The following is a 19,431-nucleotide window of genomic DNA, read 5'->3' as shown; positions in this document are numbered from 1 at the left end:
GTTTCAACTTATAGTAGTTTAAAAAGCATCAAATTTTATCTTTTCCCCTTATGCCATATTACCTTGCGAAATGCTGACATAAGAGGTGTGATTTTTCGGTTGTCTGCTGCATCCACATCAGCACCTGCTTGCACTAGCAATTGTACTACATCAAAATGACCACCATTGGATGCCAGCCAAAGTGGTGTATTTCCCTTCTTGTTACGAACATCAATATGGGCTCCCCTATAAACAACAACAAAAAAAAAATCAACAGTATGTTTACTATAAGAGGCTGACATTTTATGGTTATGATTTCTTTACCATACAATTTGTGTTTAAATTCACTTTTAAAGGTCCACAGAAAGCGAAAGGGATCGTTAGAGTTCTACATGTATCAACAGAAATTTACTCACCTGTTAATCAGGAGCTCACAGAATTTGTAGTGGCCTTTGTCTGCTGCTATTGTCAAAGCAGTGTCTCTTGAGGAAGGGACAGGAGGCGCATTGACATCTGCTCCTTTATCAAGGAGAACTCTTCCAACCTCTGCATATCCTCCAGAAGCTGCTTCCATCAAGGGGGTAAGACCAGTCTGTTTAAATCAGTAAAAAATACAATGAAATTATGTAACTTCTTTAAAAGGCTCAGCTAATTCATATTTAAGTACATTCTGTTTCGGATTTTATCTCATGAAAAAACTAAATAACATTCTTTTTTCAATTGTACTAAATTAGTTTTGTGGTAGCTCCTATAATCCCAACTCTTGGGAGGTAGAATCAGAAGGATCAGGATCTCAAGATAATCCCTAGTGTAGACCTCATGAAATCCTGTTCCAATAGCACCCAAAATAAATAAATACTTGAATAAGTAAATCTTACTAAACACCAAGTGAGAATTGTTAGAATTAATGAGGCATGCCAGAGTACACTCACTCATAATCGTAAACAAGAAGGAAAGCAAAGCCAGGTGCCAAGATACCTGAGCTCAGCTCTCAGGATGCTGAGGCAGGAAGAGTGAGTTTGAGGGAGCTAGAATTACTCATTTTCTTACCCCATCCCTTTGAAGGAGTCTTACTTATATAGCCCAGGGGGTTCTCAATCATCAAGTTTTCCTGCCCTAGCTTCTATAATGTTGGAATTTTAAGACTATGCCACCATGCCTGGCCTGACTTTTTATCAAAGACACTTCTTAAGCCAGGCATGGTGCCTGTAATCCATGCACTAGGGAGGTAGAGTCAGGAGGTTCAGTTCAAGTCTAGCCTGGGTTACTGTCTCAAAACAATCCCCAAACCAAAATGAAAGAAAACAAACAAATACTAGTCCCCAAACAGTATGCATCATTCTAGGGCTTTTAATAGGTGAATAGACTACAATTAATACTTGTAATTGAAAAGGAAAAGGCGATCTTTTGTATGTCACATGACCACTGCACCCATGACATCACAGCAACAGTGGCTACCTACAGAAGACATTCTATCATGGATGGCAGAGGGGCTTATAAGGCTCCACCCATCCTTGAGAGTTAATGGCTTCTGGAAGAGAAGAACTCCTATTCCTTAGTGATGTAACAACTGATAGGTAATGTGCCTTTGCTTAAGTAAATAACCCCCACCCACCCATGCTCATGAACACACACACACACACACACACACACACACACACACACACACAAACACAAAAGTGGGTGTATGTGTGTTGGTGAGATGGCTTAGCAGGTCAAGGCATGTGATAACAAGTATGGCCACCTTAGTTTCAATCCAAGTTCCACATTGTGGAAGGAGAAAACCAATTACCTCAAGTTATCCTCTGACTTCCATACATGACCTGGCATGCACTTGTGAACACAGGAACATACACACAAAGAAACAAATGTAATACAAAATGTTTAAAAAGGAAATAGGATAAGGACTTGTTGGGAAGAAGGGGTTCAGTAGGAGGGAGAAGAGGATATTAGGAGAGGGAACACGATCAAGGCAAATTATATACTGCATGAAAGAGTGAAAGAATTACCTCAATTTCTTTGTAGAGTCTACCAGTGTAACAATCAGCTCTGTTTTTTTATTTTGGGGAAATGTTTGACTGCTGATGTAACCTCCTACAAATTATTGGTCTGTTTGTATTTTCTTATAAATTTTTTTTATTTAATTATTCTGTATATGTGTTGGAGAGGATGCTCATGCCATTGCACACATGTAGAAGTCAGAGGACAGCTTTCAGAGAGTTCATCCTTTCTTTCCACTATGAGGGTTCTAGGGATCTCAGGTCATCAGGCTAATAGGTAAACATCCCTACCCACTAAGCCATCTCTCTAGCCCCCAAACTTTTTGTTTCAGACAGGTTTTCATGGTATTGCAATGTATTTTAAGAATATTAACTGAGGGACTGAAAAGATGGCTCAGCAGTTAGGAGCACTGGCTCCTCTTGCAAATGATCTGAATTCAGTTCCCAGCATCCACATCATGACTCACAAACACCTGTAACTACAGTTCCAGGGAATCTGACTGACAAGCTCTTCTAACCTCTGCAATCACCAGGCATGTACATGGTACACATATACACATGCAGACAAGCATTCATACACATAAATTTTTTAAAAATAAAAAGGCTGGGAGTGGTAGTGCATGCCTTTAATACCAGAACTCAGGAGGCAGATGCAGGAGGGTCTCTGTGGCCAGCCTGGTCTACAAAGAGAGCAAGTTCTATGACAGCTACATAAAGAGACCCTGTCTCAAAAAAAAAGAAAGAAAGAAAAGAAAGAAAGAAAGAAAGAAAGAAGAGAGAGAGAGAGAGAGAGAGAGAGAGAGAGAGGGAGGGAGGGAGGGAGGGAGGGAGGGAGGGAGGGAGGGAGGAAAGAAAGAAAGAAAGAAAGAAAGAAAGAAAGAAAGAAAGAAAGAAAGAAAGAAAGAAAGAAAGAAAGAAAGAAAGAAAGAAAGAAAGAAAAGGAGTGTTATAAATGAGACACATGAACTTTTCATTCAGATTTTCCAATCTTAAGTGACATAAGGTTTCAATTGTCATTTCATTTAAAAAACTTCCACCTAGCTATATAAGTACCTAATATTTCAGGGTAAAGAAAGTCAAAGTACTGCTATTTCTAAATTCAAAATAGTCATAAATCTCTCAGAATTTATCATGGTTAAACTAGATTTTTGTTGTCCAATTTTAAAATGCATGAAGTTTTTTTGTTTAGGGTTTTTAGCATAGTAAGTATATGTGTCATTAAAGATGATTTTTTTAAATGTTAATAGTGTGTATCACTGGCACTGTTTAGTTCCCTAAACCCGCACTGGGGATGAGCTGAAATGCCATACTTGTTTCTATAAAACTGAAGCTGAAAATGTTGACAAATTATAAAATTTCTTACCTTTGCCCTATGTTCAACATTGGCTTTGCGGTCCAAAAGCAAACTCACTACTTCTGCTCGGCCCTGGAAACAGGCCAGCGTGAGAGCTGTGTTCCGATTGGTCTCTATTTGTGCATTAATATCTGAACCCATATCAAGCAGCAATTTCACTGCAGGAACATGTCCATTCATTGCAGCCAACATCAGAGGAGAAATACCTAGTTTACTCCCGGTCCTAAGGAAGAAATGTGCTCAGAAAATTAGGATGATGCCTTGTTTTCTTAAAAAAAAAAAAAAGCACAACAGATGAAAATGTCAGTAAAGAAAGATTTCTAACCTAGATGAACAGATCTGTCTAAATCAGGAAAGGCAAAAATCTCATAATTTAAAACATAACTTTTGGGGGAAAGATGTACTATATGAGACAAGAATAAAAAACAAAAACAAAAACTAATTCCCACTTAAGATGGTTTGCTCTAGGGTTAAAAGCTCAGCAATCATGAATGGTAAGATGAAGGAACAGGTGATACCTTGAATTAATTTCTGCCCCAGCATTAAGCAAAATCTTAATAATATTCACGTATCCTCCAGATGCAGCCAGACTCAGTGGTGTATAATCAGACACATTCCTATGTTCTTTATTGGCTCCTCGGGCCAGAAGCAAATCTACCACCTACGAAGTAAAATATGGACAGAGAAACCAAGTTTATACCTAGTGCTCAACTTACAATGAAGGAAACACAAATAAGTAGAACCTGCAATTTTCTTGTCTAAATATCTGACATTTTAAATATATTTTATTAGTTCTTAAGTATTAAAATATCAGCACTAGATAAATGGATTCAATTTCTTTTTTTGTGGTGGTCATATTTGTTTTTGAGATAGGGTCTTGCTTATGTAGCCAAGACTGACCTGAAACTTGCAGCAATTCTCCTGCCTCAGCTTCCTAAATGCTAGGATTATAAATATACAGCAACCACGCCCAGCTGAATTTCATATCCGTAAGTTAAAAAATTGTGAGCCTGTGTGGTAGATCAATCTTATAATTTCAGCTCTCTGGAGGGATTAGAATCAGAAAGACTGCCTCAACTTCAAGGCTACCCTCAGCTAAATAAGAGATTGAGACTCAAACAAACAAACAAACAAACAAATTCGGAGTGTTGTGCTCTATGCAGAGGCACACACTTGTAATCCCCGTGCTTGTAAGGTGAAAGCAGGAAGATGAAGAATTCAAAACCAGCCTTAGCTATAATGAGTTGAAGGCCAACCTGGGCTCATTACATGAGACCTTGTCCTAAAAACCCATGACCAGGCAGGGAAAAGAAATTCAGAGCTTCAAAATCCCAGTTATAGTGAAACAAGACCTTTTCCATTTGTCAATTAATGAGCATGGATTTGCATTTTATACATGTTAGAATTGTACTTGACTGAATGCCAATAAATGTAGAAATAAAGACAATTCGTATTTGTCTTTATGGGTAAAAACATATTCTTTTAAAAGGTATGTGCTATTTTTATTATACTTAAATAAATGTATTTCAATCCTCAAAAAGTCTATGGCAATGGTTTTCAACCTGTGGGTCGTGACCCCTTTTCAGGGGTTGAGCGATCTTCTCACAGGGGTCCCATATCAAATATTCTGCATATCATAGCAAAATTACAGTTATGAAATAGCAACAAAAATGATTTTATGGTTGGGAGTTACCAAAACATAAGGAACTGTATTAAAGGGTCTCATCATTAGGAAGGTTGAAAACCATTAGATTATTGAACTTGTAAAACACATGTGTTTTACATGTAATTAAAATATTGATCATGGGGCTGGAGCTCAGTAGTTAAGAGAATCTACTGCACTTGCAGAGGACCCAAGTTCAGTCATTCCCAGTACCCAAATCAGGCAGCTCATAATCATCTATAACTTCAGCTTTAGGATTTGAAATCTTTGGGCTCCACAGGCATTCATGTGCATGTGAATATTAATATATATAAACTTACATATTTAAAAAAAATTTCAAGGCTGGGCAGTGATGGTGCACGCCTTTAATCCCAGTACTGGGGAGGCAGAGCCAGGCGATTTCGAGGCCAGTCTGGGCTATAGAGTGAGTTCCAGGAAAGGTGCAAAGCTACACAGAGAAACCTTGTCTCAAAAAACCAAACAACCAAACAAAAAAAACCTGGAAAAAGTAATAAGCATATACACATTAAAAACTATAAGAAAAATATTTACGAAAGAAAACTAATGTTAACCTCTTGACGTCCACCAGAACATGCCAAAGAAAGTGGAGTATCCTTAGTTCGTTCAGATTGTGCCTCTATATCTCCACCTTTATCCAAAAGGATTTCAACAACTCCAACATGCCCTGCTGTTGCCGCCAGGATGAGTGGAGTAAAACCTAAATTAGAAAATAAAAAATTCTAAGAAATCTGTGGTTTTTATTTACTGTAATTCCACTGTTCTCAATTCCCTTTTATTTTAATTTAAAAGACTTCAGGGCAGATACTGCTCTAAATTCTAAATTGTTAATGTTTAAAACACACAAACACTTGGCAAAAGGAAATGCTAACTCAATAAAAACTATTAAAATGTATACCCCACACCACCTCAGGATCAAAGACAAAGGCATCCACAATTTGTTTTTGAGCCTAGGGCCTGAAGGAAAAGAGCTCGGACCTGCTACTCCATCACCTTCACTAATACTTTATATTATGTTTCTTAATTTTCAGAGAATTATTTCGTTCTACAGATGAATGACCCTGGCCACTGTCTATTTATTTTATTACTAAAAATGTAAGAACTACTTCTTCATAGCAAAAATTCTACAATTTCGGGTGTGTGTGTAAATACTAAGACTCATTTGTCAGTGTTTCCTACCTTTTTTGTCTCTGTGCTCAATTTTAGCATCTCGTGCAATGAGAACAGATACAAGTTCTTCATGCCCACCTGCACAGGCCAGGGTTAAAGCTGTGTCATGATTGCTTTCGGTCTAGAGGAGAAAAAAATATTTATTCATATCTTTATAAAAGAGTTCTCAATAAAAAACATTTCATTCCCTCATAAATGTACAATGACAATTTTTCCTTCCAAAATAATTAGAACATGTGAAACAAATTTATATGAAATCTACTTACATGTGCGTCAATGTCAACAGAAGGATACACAGGGGGCACGGATGGGGAAACCATATTGGCTGGAGTGTGAGAACAGGATTCGGGTGTAGGACATTCTGTAGTCTGAGAGGGATTGTTTGAACCAGCAGGCACTCTGGTACTCACAGCTGAAAAATAATGTTTGTATTGCTAAATTTCACTTACATGAGTAATAATAATGTTTGTACATAGAAAAACATGTAAAACAGAAATGTCCATATGAGTAACATACTACAGTGAAATCACAAGCTTTGGAGTCAAAAGAACCTATATTGAATGACTTTGTGAACTCATGCAATTAATTTAACTTATTTGAGCCTTAATTTATATGGACAATGAGGATAAGAATAGTGCCTACCTTGAAAAGTTTCTGGGAAGATCACTTGAAATAGTTAAGTGTAACTGAACACAGGGCCAGTTGTTAGTGGATATATAATAAATGGTAGCATATTACACTGCCAATAAGTACTATATTAATTCCTAATTTAAGAGTTTTTAGCTAGGTATAGTGATCGATTTGTAATCTTAGGTCTCAGAAGTCTAAAGTAAGAGGATTACAAGTTCAAGGCCAGAGTGGGATACCCATCAAAAAACAAAGAATGTTTATCTTAGTTTGCAAAAGTTAGACAAAAATATTCTGTAAACAATGAAAAGGGGCAGGGCAGTCAACAAGTTAGATCACTTTCCCCACAAACAAACAGAAGGGAATGTGTTTTTTAAAAATCAGCATTTACTTTATTTTTATTTATTTATTTATTTATTTATTTTTTGAGTCAGGGTCTCACTATATATAGCCCTGGCTTTCCTGGAATTCTCTATGTAGACCAAGCTGGCCTCAAGCTCAAAAATGCCTGCTGACATTTTTAAATTAAATTAGTCTGGGGGGCGGGCACAAGGTGGGGGGAAGTGTGCACCACTTAGATAAAATCAATTTCTGAAAGTCGAACTATTTTTAAAATGAATACTAGAAATTTGTATTTGAAATCACAAAATTTGGAGTTTGAAGTTTTGAATGGTGATAGACTCCAATAATTCTAGTATTTGGGAGGTGGAGGCAGGAAGGCCAGGAAGGAATTCAAGGTCATCCCCAGCTACACATCAAATCTAAGGCCAGCCTAGGCTTCATGAGACCTTGCCTCAGAAAACAAACCCAGATATTGTGGTGTTTGAAAACCGAAGTTGAATATTATTTATTTTATGTCTCTTATATCTTTGTTTCATGGAGGATGGAGTTTTGACTCACAAATGGTTAAAAAGATGTTAGCAGTTTGTGAGATAATGTATCCAAAGCACTCAACAGTGCCTGACACAAGGTAAGTGCTCAATAAGTGTAAAACAAGACATGTTACAATACTTGCAGTACTATTACTCACTGTATTAGAAAATAAAAACAGCTGGGCAATAGTGGTGCATGCCTTTAATCCCAACACTTGGAAGGCAGAGGCAGATGGATCTCTGTGAGTTCAAGACCAGCCTGGTCTACAGAACAAGTTCCAGGACAGGTTTCAAAGCTACAACCTCCCTCTACCACCAGGAAAACAAAACAAAACAAAACAAAATAAAACAAAACAAAACAAAAAAAAACCTCGGGGGGGGGGGAGGGGGGGGGAGACATATAACCAATAGTATAGAAAAAAAATGAAGCTTCCATGATGGCAACGAAACCTATAAAGGACAGAACTTAGTGATTTACTAGATCTTTGAATTTTTAAAGTCAGAGTCTCATGTATTCAAGGCTGGTCTTGAACTATTGATCTTCCTGCTCTACCTTACAAGTGTTAGGATTACTGGTATGTGCCAATCTCAGTTTAATTTAGTAGACTTAGCAAAATTTAAGATGCCTAGATTTGCTTCTGCATGAACCATCTCCTTTACTTTCACTGATATATAAAACCATCTTGGCAATATAAATTCCAACAACTTTATTCACCATGAAAGTAACTTTTAAGTATCCGGCTATAAATAGGAATTATTATAATATCATAAACTTTTGTTTCACCTAAAAATATGCACAATGGACACAAAGCTTTACAACTTTTTGTCATGCAACAAAAGAAGCAGATAATGTTACATCTCAAAATACCTGGTATGTTTGGAAGACAGGTCCAAAACAACAACCCCCCCAACATACTAGATTGATAGGTAACCCTTACTGACAGATTTACAGTGGTAGGTCTTATAATTATTAACATATACCTTAGAAAAGAATTATATTTCTATCAGTTTATTCATGTCATCTTTTTTTTTTTTTTAGTGTTTTAAATTTTTTAAAAGTATTTGCCTAGCATGGAAAGCTGGAATGTGATGTTATGGAAGACTCCTTTACAGAACTTACTTTAAAAACAAACAAAAAAGACCGCTTCCTATGTATTTAACAGCTCTATTACCCAAAACATGGTATTATATTTTATACATTTTTATACTACATTATCCTAGGATATTTTCTCTGTAATAATGACAATCAGAACCATTCCATGGAAAGTGACTTTAATAGGATTAATTACAAATGAAAGTTATAAAGGTTGTATTATAAGAACATTATACTTTAGAACCATGACATTTTCATAAATTTTAAAACATTTCCTATCTCTGAACAAAATGTCTCTTAAAATGACAAAAACAGACAACTACAACAAAAAAAATCAATATACAATCTGAATTAAATTTTTACACTGTTCAAAAGGAGGGCAATAGAACCAAATATAATTATTTTAACCTGACTTTTTATGAAACCAAGCAATATTTTGCATATGGTATAAAATAATAATAAATCTTAACATAAAAATTTTATTGCTACTAGGTAGGCAAAATATGTTGCAAAATTTTATCACTTAGTGGACATGGTGCTACCCACCTGTAAATCCTAGTACTTGGGAGATAGAAGCTAGAGTTTAAGTATCAGGAGTTTAAGGCTAGCCTGGACTACACTACATGAGACCCTGTCTCAAAATCAAACAGGAATCCCAGGCCTGGTAGTACTAGTTTTTAACCTAGCTGCTCCAAAGGCCAAGTTATGAGGATCACAAGTACAAGGCCTGCCTGGATATAGGGTGAATTTAAGGACACTGAACAACTGAGTGAGATCTTATTTTAAAATCAAAAAACAAACTAGGCTGAGGTCATAGATAGAGGACTTCCCTAACATTTGTGATGTCCTGGGCTAAATGCCCAGTAACTCAAAAAAAAATAAAACAGCAGAAATTTTTATTGTTATCAGATAAAACAGTTTCAATTAAAACCTAAGTAACACTTTAATCCCAGAACTCAAGCAGGTGGAACTCACAGATTCACCTGCCTCTGCCTTTGAGGGTGAGGCCAACCTGGTCTACCAGGACAGCCAGGGCTACATAGAGAAACCATGTCTTGAAAAACAAAATGAGGGCTGGAGAGATAGCTCAGAGGTTAAGAGCACAAGTTGCTCTTCCAGAGGTTCTGAGTTTGTTCCTGGCAACCACATGGTGGCTCACAACTATCTATAATGAAATCTGGTGCCCTCTCTGGCAGGTAGGGATACGTAAAGACAGATCGCTGTATACATAATAAGTAAATAAAAAAAAGAAACAAAATCAAAGCTTAAAAATTAAATATTAACATTAGAGGTAATTATTACTTAAAATATCTTATAGATCCCTACAAAATAAGAGGATTTCCTAATTCTTTTGTAAAAAGACTTATTTATTTTTATTTATTTTATGTATGTTATATATGTGTGTCACATGTATATTCAGATGCCTTTGGCTAAAATTTTGATCTCCTGAAATTGGAGTGGTTGATCTTTGTGTGTGTATGTGTGTAAGAGACAGGATCACACTATGTAGCCCTGGCTGGCCTTGAACTCTTTATGTAGATAAGGCTGGCCTTAAACTCACAGAGCCTTCTGCCTCTGCCTCCTGAATGCTAGGATTAAAGGCATGTGCCACCATGTCCAGATCTACTGGTGACTGTGAGCCACCTGACATGGGTACTGGGGACTAAACTTGGGTCCTTTGGAAGGACAGGACATGCTCTTAATCTCTTAGCCATCGCTCCAGCCCTACGTTTTTATCTTTCAACAATGATCACTCAGTGTCACTTAAAGCAAATCACATTAAAACTGTAATTTAAACAAATGCATCAAAGTGCCAACAGTAATACTGTATTAGACACAAAACTACAGTAAAACTCACATACATATCAAATCTTAATATAAAAATAAGAGCAACTGTTGTAAGAAATAATAGAATTTTTAAGATAAATTGCAGAACTTTTATTCAAATGACTAATGCTCACTCTCTCTTTTTATTTATAAAAGTCAGGATCTTGCCAGGTGGTGGGGGCACACTTTTATTTATATATATATATATATATATATATATATATATATATATATATATATATATATTTTAATTTTAAATGCCGAATGTCATTTATTGAAGGAGGGAGGAGGTCTTAAATACAGTCTTACAGCACTATGGGAGAACCCCGGAGGGCAGAAGTTCGCTACTGATGTTTTACAATCTTGCATCTAAGCTGTTAACGCCCATTATTTAGGATACACAGACAAGGAACTTCCCTTTAGCATTCAGGAGGGTGGAACTTCACAGGGAATTAGCATAGGGAGGATATCAAGGTCAAGGTCCACAAGGAAAACAACAGTTACCCAAAATGGGGGCCAGGGACCTACAGGTCCCCCTTTTACTAAAAAATGAGTTTCTGACTTGGGTTGTGTGGGACGTCAGCAGGTCACCTTACCCGTCATGGAGATGCCTGTCCAGGCCACACAGGTGCTCTGTCTTAGGTTGGTGAGTGGGGGGTGGGGGGGGGCACACTTTTTAATCCCAGCACTCAAGAGGCAGAGCCAGGCGGATCTCTGTGAGTCCGAGGCCAGCCTGGTCTACAGAGTGAGATCCAGGACAGGCACCAAAACAACACAGAGAAACCCTGTCTTGAAAAAACAAAACAACAACAACAACAAAAAAGACAGGATCTCACTATGTAGCTCTAACTAGCCTGGAACTCGGATCTGCCTGCCTCTGCCTTATGAGTCCCCAAATTCAAGGTGTGCACTTAAGCACTTACCAGCACTTGCAAAGCAGATGGATGTAGTTATTAAAGGTGAGAAGGAACTCCTGAGTCTGGGAAATGTACAAGGGGGATACTCTCTACTTCCCTTCTCTAAGCTTCAGTTTGCAACAGAATTGAGGTGGGAAAATCTATTTTATGGGAGGATTTAAAACAGCCTGAGATGGTGCATATAAAGTAACTACCACAAAGCTTGCAGATGGTAAGTGCTCCATAGGTGTAAATAATTGATATTTTTAACCAGTCCTCTTTACATATTAATGAAATTTTTATTAAATGCTTTCTAGAATTGCTCAACAGTTAAAACTATTTTGAATTTCTTTAAATTGCTCTAAATTTCTAGTCCTAACTTTTTTTTGTTTGTTTGTTTGTTTGTTTTTAACCTAAACATTTTCCTTCCTTTCCTTTTTGTTTATTGAAGACAGGTCTTGTATAGCCAGGACTGGCCTTGAACTTGACATATAGTGAGGATGACTCTGAACTCCTGATCCTTCTGCTCCTGCTTCTCAGGTGCTAGGATTACAGTCAAAAAACCCTGCCCAAGAAGGGATTTAAAAAAAAAAAAATTTTTTTTTTCAAGAAAATAGATAAATGGCTATTAAAACTAATGAAAACTGGTAAAATACAAACGAAAAATTAGAAATAACAGATCTAATAACTGCTCCCATGAGCATATGTACAATTAAAATTTCATATTAATTTGATATACATTTTAACTTTTGAGATCACTTGCTATTATGGTAACTACTAAAAGCCTAGTGCTTTCAGAAGAAGGAGACTGGGGATACCATGTTCCTAATCAAGATTAAATATCCTGTTTAGGACCATAGAGAGTATGACATATTAGCTATAAGCCAACTTAATAAACAAGTTATAACATTTATAAGTTATTTATGCAAACAATTCATTAATTATCATGAAAATATTTTGAGAGTAGAACAGCAATAATGAGAAAACATTCTTAAAGAGAGAAATTTATATTTCTTATGGAAAGAAAGATATATATATATTCTCCAAAGTGAAACTTTAAGATACACATTATTCTCTCTTTCACTAATGAGAATAAATTTAAGTAGAATTAATTCTGTTTATGGCTTGCTCCATAATCCTACTGATAAGCTCAAATGTTTTACAACTATAGAATTAGCTATTAAGCTTGTGTAATTTTTGTCACTGTCAATTAAGAACATTAGACTTGGGAAAAATAATTTTAAGTGAGACATGTCACCATCTTGAACAGAGAATACAATTATCTCCATGCATTTCAAAACAGATCAACTTCATAAAATGGAATTTTATTTATCAATTTAAAAGTTAAAACTTATTTAAAATCGGATGAGTAGTTAATGTCAAATATATATTAAATTTTATTATGTCAATTAACATATGACACTAAAAGATGTTTTCTAAGGTAATTTCTTTTTAAAGTTTCATATGAACTCTGTAAAAGATCATTTCTATTTAAAAACATTTCAGTGAAATAAAAACTTTTAAGAAACATCTGTCATAATTAGTATAACGTTAACTACAAGTTTCCTTTAGAGCTGTTTCTGTGAAAGTAAATTTGACTTAAGAAGCTCTATAAATCAAAAATATAAAAATTCAATTTAAAGAATAAAGATCCTAACCCCTTAAAATATTTTCCAGCATTTGAATTTTAAGAAAACTAGACATTTCTCTTCTGAACAGTACTACCTATTACATGGCAGAGGAGCCTCAAAGGCAAAAATGACATCTATAACCAATGGAAGTAACACATATAACCAAGAAAAATTTCTGATTTAATCTTATTGCACATTTGTCAAGATTCAGTAATGATTAGGAAGACTAAAGGCTCACAAAAGAAGAAAGGAAACTGGGATAGTATAATTGGGGTAGGAAGGGGAGGAGAATATGACAAGAGGAAACAGACAACAATAAGGAAAAAAAAATGTTGCAATCAAGAGACAGAGGACTGGCCTGCCTTTGAATATCACTCCAGCTACATCTTAGTTCTTGGTCTTCATCCACTGTCAACAGCCATTCTGGCTGCAATTCTGAACTGGGCTCTCATGGAGGTGATACATTCACCAGCCATCTTTAGGAAGGTAAATGATTAATTGCACTGTTTTCCCACTGCTGCAAGGACAATGAAAGGGAAAGTAAACTTGTGCACCTCATTTCATATCTAGTTGTAATTTTCCACACAACAATAAACAGAAACATACACTTTAAGATTATTAGTCCTTCTTTCTGTGTGTATGTGCATGAATGCCCATGTATACACGCACACCCTTCAGTGTGTCTTATGGCTTGTTCATCAGGAGTTTACACAAAAATTCCACTCTCTAAAACATCAAGTACAATAGTTTAAATGTACTTTAATCTTCTGAACACAAACTCTATACCATGGAATGTTCAGCTTTTCCCATTTAATTAGAGATAATTAAATTGGTCTAATAACAAAAAGCAGTGTCATTTAAAATTTTCATGTCCAAACATGAAATTCACAGGCAAGAAAATTAAATGGGTAGCCTTACCTGCTTATTTTTAAATCATATAAGAGATTCTAATGAGTGCTCCTATCCAGGAAGTAAGAGTGGCTTTGATAGCAAATTTCTAAAGGATTATGGTAACCTTATTTGTCTTTGAAATGTGTTTGTTTGTTTGTTTGTTTGTTTCTAAATAGAAAAGGGGAAACACCCTTAATGTGTTAGTGTTATTGGACTTAATCAAATTGGCTTTCAAAATTCCTAAGGAATCCAAGTAATTTTACAAACACAATTGTAAAATAGAGAAATACAAAGTCTTTTGTTTTTGAAGGGGCACTTAAAGAAGTTGAGCACACAGATTAAAGAGAAAGTATCTTAGATATATTTCTTAACCCACCTGCTATCAGGTCATCAAGAGTGTCGGTAAGCGTCTGGGCTGGAGTTGCAACCATGAGTCCATCTGGCTCTTGTACTAACAGCCCCTGCTCATGTCCAGCAATAGCAATCTGAGGCTGTCCTATGATCTGCTGGTTACCTGATACTTTCTGAAGCACAAGAGAATTTGTCCCATTAGAACCTAAGTCACTGGAAAAGTTACATTGTGGAGATGATAGAGGCTGGACTGGGACAAAATCAATTTGTTCTGCTGATGGTGGAGACTGTTGCTCATCACCAATACCATGATCTTTAAATAAGACTGCATCAACCTGGGGTGATTCTGAAGAGTGATCCTCTGGGAGACTGCCTTCTTCTTCCCCTGCCACGGAGACTCCTCTATGAGAGCACTGCTGGTGGGGAGACTCTGTGTCTCTCTGACCTTTGGCTTCCAAGTACTCTTTGGTAAACTGCTGCTGTGTTTTCATCTGCAATTGCCTTTCCACTTTCTGCAGTTCTTTCAGTATTTTCTTCTTCTTCTGGACTTGTTCTTCTCTGTTCTTTTTAAGTTCTTCTATCTTATCCTTGTTCAGAGGCTCACCTTGAATTAACTCCAACGACTTAAGCTGTGCTTTTTCAATAGCACTAATTCTTTGTCCCAGTTCATTCAGCTTGCCTTCAGTCTCCTCTACTATGCACTCCAAAGGCTGGTATGGGTGAAAAGGTGGCAGTAGGTCCTGATCTGCTACCTGCAGGGAACTGGACTTCTGCTTGGATGCACCTAAGCACATGAAAAATGTTTGAAAAAGTGCCATGCTAAAAAAAAGAAAGAAAAAAGAAAAAAAGAAAGAAAAGAGAAAACAAAAACAAAACAACCAAAAACCAGAGTCCCCAAAACAAAAACACACACACAAAAAAAAAACATATCCCTCCCCTCTCCCAGACTTTCTTCCCCAAACCATTGTAACTAACGCTCTAGGATGATTCAAAAGTCACACCAGTGGAAGGTAGATTAAACCTGAACTATCTCATCTGTTTTCACATAGCATAAACTGGGATGTTATCAACCCAAAAACTGAATTTAAAAAAATCTACTTTTAAGTGTAGGAGGATTTTAGAAATTATGATGGGACAAAGAGAAAAAAAGGAAAAAAAAAGAATCTCAGAATTTTGCTGATCAGGATGGACTTTTTAATCCTAGCTAAGCATGTTAGCACACGCCTTTAATCCCAGCACTCAGAGGCAAGCAGAGGGGTCTCTGTGAGTTCCAGGGAAGCCTAGTCTACATAGAAAATTCTAGGTCATCCAGGGCTACACAGTGAGTATCTTGGCTCAAAGAAAAAAACAAAAACAAACAAATAAAAAACCCAACTAACAAAACAAAAGGAAAATACCTAATATAAATCAGAATAAAATGGCATTCAGAACAATATTAATATTAGTTTAATTGCTCTTTCAGAGTAATTATTTTAGGAATAATTATACAAATAAAATTTACTCCAAGAGAACAAAATAGGACAAATATTTTTTAAGTTGGCAAAATAGTTCTATTCTTATACTAAAATACAATGTGAAGTCAGTTTCTCAAGACATTGTCTTCTTTAGACAGGCATGGCAGCCCATATGCCTGTAAAGTCAACACTCAGAGAACAGAGTAGAAGAATCAGGAGTTAAGGGTTATACTCAATTATATAGCTGAATTTGAGGTTAGCCTGAACTACCTGGAAACTTGTTCTCAATAAACCAAAGATGAGTCTTTATAAAATTCTCCATTAAAAAGTCTAACATTGGGCCGGGCGGTGGTGGCGCACGCCTTTAATCTCAGCACTCGGGAGGCAGAGCCAGGCGGATCTCTGTGAGTTCGAGGCCAGCCTGGGCTACCAAGTGAGTTCCAGGAAAAGGCGCAAAGCTACACAGAGAAACCCTGTCTCGAAAAACCAAAAAAAAAAAAAAAAAAAAGTCTAACATTGTTATACCTAAACACTGTATTAAACTTCTACCACAAAGGATAATTTAAACTAATTTTAAATAAACCTTCCAAATAATATCCACCTAAAAGAGGAACAATGCATGTTATTAATAGGGACAAAAATCAGATATTCCATATAGGAATACTCATATTGAAACATATTTTTTTAAAAAGAAAACATTATTTAAGGTTATTAAATATATTTGTTCCTTATAACAAGTCTGCTGAAAAGTAATTATTAATAGCCTTAAAGAGGATAAATAAAAATTTTGATATACTTCTTGACTTGTTCGAGCAAATTCAGGAAGAACTAGGACTACTTGGGGAGAGAGGACAAATTTCCAATGCATCTAACAACGTAGATGAAACTTCAAAAGCATTGTGCTGAATTAAGATGCCAGACACGAAATTATATACTGCAAAATTCCACTTACATAAAATTTACAGAGAAAAGGCATACATAAGATAAAAAAGAAAGCAGTGGCCTTGGGGTATGGCAATGAGAATAAAGTTCAAATGCAAACAGGCACCAGATCTTTTGGGGGCAGTTAAAGCTAAGTGGGAACTGTGTGGAGCAGTAAATGCCTGAAATCCCGACAACTAGGAGGCTGAGGCAAGAGGATCAAGACTTTGAGACCAGCCTATGCTACACAGTAAGACTGACTGTCTCAATGTCAAGAGTAACAACAATGAGGACCCCTCGAAACTTGATAGTTATGATTGTCACTGAACTTGGCCAATTTACCAAAACATACTGCACTGCATATTTTAAAATGAGTGAACTTCACAGTTAAAAACAATAAAGCTATTTTTAATTTAAAACTTATTTACTGAATTATGTGTATGGATGTTTTGCCTTCAAGTATGTCTGTGCATGCCTGGAACCCATAGAGGCCAGAAGAGAGGTTCAGATCCATTGGAACTGGAGTTCTCAGAGCTTGTGAGTAGCTATATAAGTACTGGATATCAAACCTGGGTCCTCTGCAAGAGCAACAATTGCTTTATACCACAGAGCCATCTCTTCAGTCCCCAGTAAAGGTATTTTCTTTTTAAAAAGAGAATTGGGTAAAATAGCTGACTCTTCTCCTGAATTGTAGTTAACATTAAAACCACAAGTCGCCGGGCGGTGGTGGCGCATGCCTTTAATCCCAGCACTCAGGAGGCAGAGGCAGGCGGATCTCTGTGAGTTCGAGGCCAGCCTGGGCTACCAAGTGAGTTCCAGGAAAGGCACAAAGCTACACAGAGGAACCCTGTCTCGAAAAACCAAAAATAAAAATAAAAAACACAAGTCATTTAAAATTTGTTTTGTTCTTTTTGTGTAAGATTGAGTCTCAGTTGGCTGTCCTCAAACTCAATCTCAGGGCTCCAGTATCTTGTGTGCTGGAGGTCAAGTATACACCATCACATTCAAGGATTTTTTTTTTCCTAACATTTTATGTATTTGTTTGTTTGTTCAGGGAGAGGGAAGAAAGGGAGAGCACGTGTGTGTGTTCATGTAACAGCATATTGTGGAGGTTAGAGGACAACTTGCAGATGTTAGTTTTCTTCCTTCTACCATGAAGGACCCAGGGATCAAATTTAGGTCATCAGGCTAGGAGGCAAATGTCTTTTCCCTGTGAGCCATTTTGCCAGCCCCCACACAAGAAATTTTAAAAGAAAAATCATCTTATACCAAAAACCATTCTCAAGTTTAAAAGACTTATACACTAAAAGAAAATAAGACATCTTAGAACTACATGCCAGGCCTGATGACACACACTTATAATACTAGTTCTATAGCAAACTAAAGGAAGAGGATATGGAATTCAAGGCCAACACAATTAAGACCACATCTCCAAAAAATTGAATAAAAACTTTAGATAGTTCAAACATATGCAGTATATGTTTTAACTTCCTAAAAGGATCCAAGGTTTCCCTTTGGTCAGAAGACTAGTTTCAGTACTACATTGCAATCACTTTCAGAGGCTTACTTACTCTCTAATACAAATTTAGCAAAGCACATCATATTAAATTTCATGTTCCTACTTCAGCAAAGTGGTAGGAAAAGACTATTCTTTTAGAGCAAAAGCCATTAGATTTGAGCGATAATTTGATTATTACTTTCATAAGACCTTAAAGGAGCCAAATGTTTTAACAATTAATGGAAATAAAAAGGCAAAATTAGAACAAATAGCAATGTATAAGTTCACTAACTAGCACAGCAAGTAAAACTTTCAGTTTCATGAGTAAATGTAATGACATAAGCAGAGTAAATGTAAAGACTCAGCAAAGATTGAATATGTCTTAAAACTTTCCTAATATAGTTGTGCTTGCACCAGGATTAAGGCTGCCAAGAAGGTAAATTATATTATGACTACATTGGACATTCAGAGATAAGATGATCCAAAACAAGAGAAGAATGATTACTAATGGCACACTCATGGTACATGGAATTAAAAGAAGCATTTCATAGAACAGAGAAGTATATATAGAACATATGTAGCACCCAAGTTGGGCAGCTCACAACTGCCTGTAACTCTGGTTCCTGGGTTCCAACACCTCTTCTGGTGCTCATGGGCACTGCATGCACATGGTATGTAAAAATATACTGAGTTGCACATGCATGCACATTAAATGAAAAAAATTCTTTTAAATGTATGACAATGGGCCAGCAAGATGCCATAGCTGCAAGCCTAATAACCTGAGTTTGATCCTTAGGGCCTATGTGATAGAAACAGAAAACCAACTTCCTCAAGTTGTCCTTTGATTTCCATACATCATGACATCTGTGCATCTGCACGTACATATACATAACAAAATGAAAACATAAAAAAATTAAAATATAATGCATAAAAAGCAGTTCTTCAAAGAGTCAATAGTTGAAATATCCAAAGCTAGGGAGTTAATATTATCTGGACAGGGAATCATCAAAGCACTAACACAATCTATAATTATCTCCATAAACCAAGGGTGGTAAAAACAGTATGTCACCTGAAGCTAGAGAGATACCAGTTAGTGGGTAAAAATTTTGACAAGGGTTCATTTGACAACAAAAATTTAATATGAAGTATTAAAAGACACCAGAAAATAAGATTTCCAACTTCAAAT

General features: G+C 36.3%; 1 protein-coding gene across 6 annotated transcripts in view; it reads right to left on the bottom strand.

Annotated features, from left to right (window-relative positions):
* Window positions 1-19,431, bottom strand: part of Ankhd1 (ankyrin repeat and KH domain containing 1) — a 110,248-nt gene that overhangs the window by 23,919 nt on the left and 66,898 nt on the right. For 4 of the 6 annotated variants that reach the window (XM_042264489.2, XM_042264490.2, XM_076555011.1 and 1 more), the window contains exons 15-22: window positions 14,398-15,156; window positions 6,451-6,596; window positions 6,194-6,305; window positions 5,569-5,714; window positions 3,852-3,994; window positions 3,343-3,556; window positions 396-571; window positions 63-225 (exon numbers count right to left, since the gene is read on the bottom strand). In XM_042264489.2, coding sequence (XP_042120423.1) covers window positions 63-225; window positions 396-571; window positions 3,343-3,556; window positions 3,852-3,994; window positions 5,569-5,714; window positions 6,194-6,305; window positions 6,451-6,596; window positions 14,398-15,156 — 1,859 coding nt within the window. Of the gene's footprint in view, window positions 1-62; window positions 226-395; window positions 572-3,342; window positions 3,557-3,851; window positions 3,995-5,568; window positions 5,715-6,193; window positions 6,306-6,450; window positions 6,597-13,492; window positions 13,648-14,397; window positions 15,157-19,431 lie in introns of those variants that run through there. The other 2 variants (XR_013046048.1, XR_013046047.1) reach the window with 2 other exon arrangements.

Source organism: Peromyscus maniculatus, chromosome 19, assembly GCF_049852395.1.
Source record: "Peromyscus maniculatus bairdii isolate BWxNUB_F1_BW_parent chromosome 19, HU_Pman_BW_mat_3.1, whole genome shotgun sequence".
In the NCBI taxonomy this organism is placed as follows: Eukaryota; Metazoa; Chordata; class Mammalia; order Rodentia; family Cricetidae; genus Peromyscus; species Peromyscus maniculatus.
The sequence above is the reverse complement of the archived record's forward strand: the minus strand, read 5'-3'. Positions and strand labels throughout refer to the sequence as shown.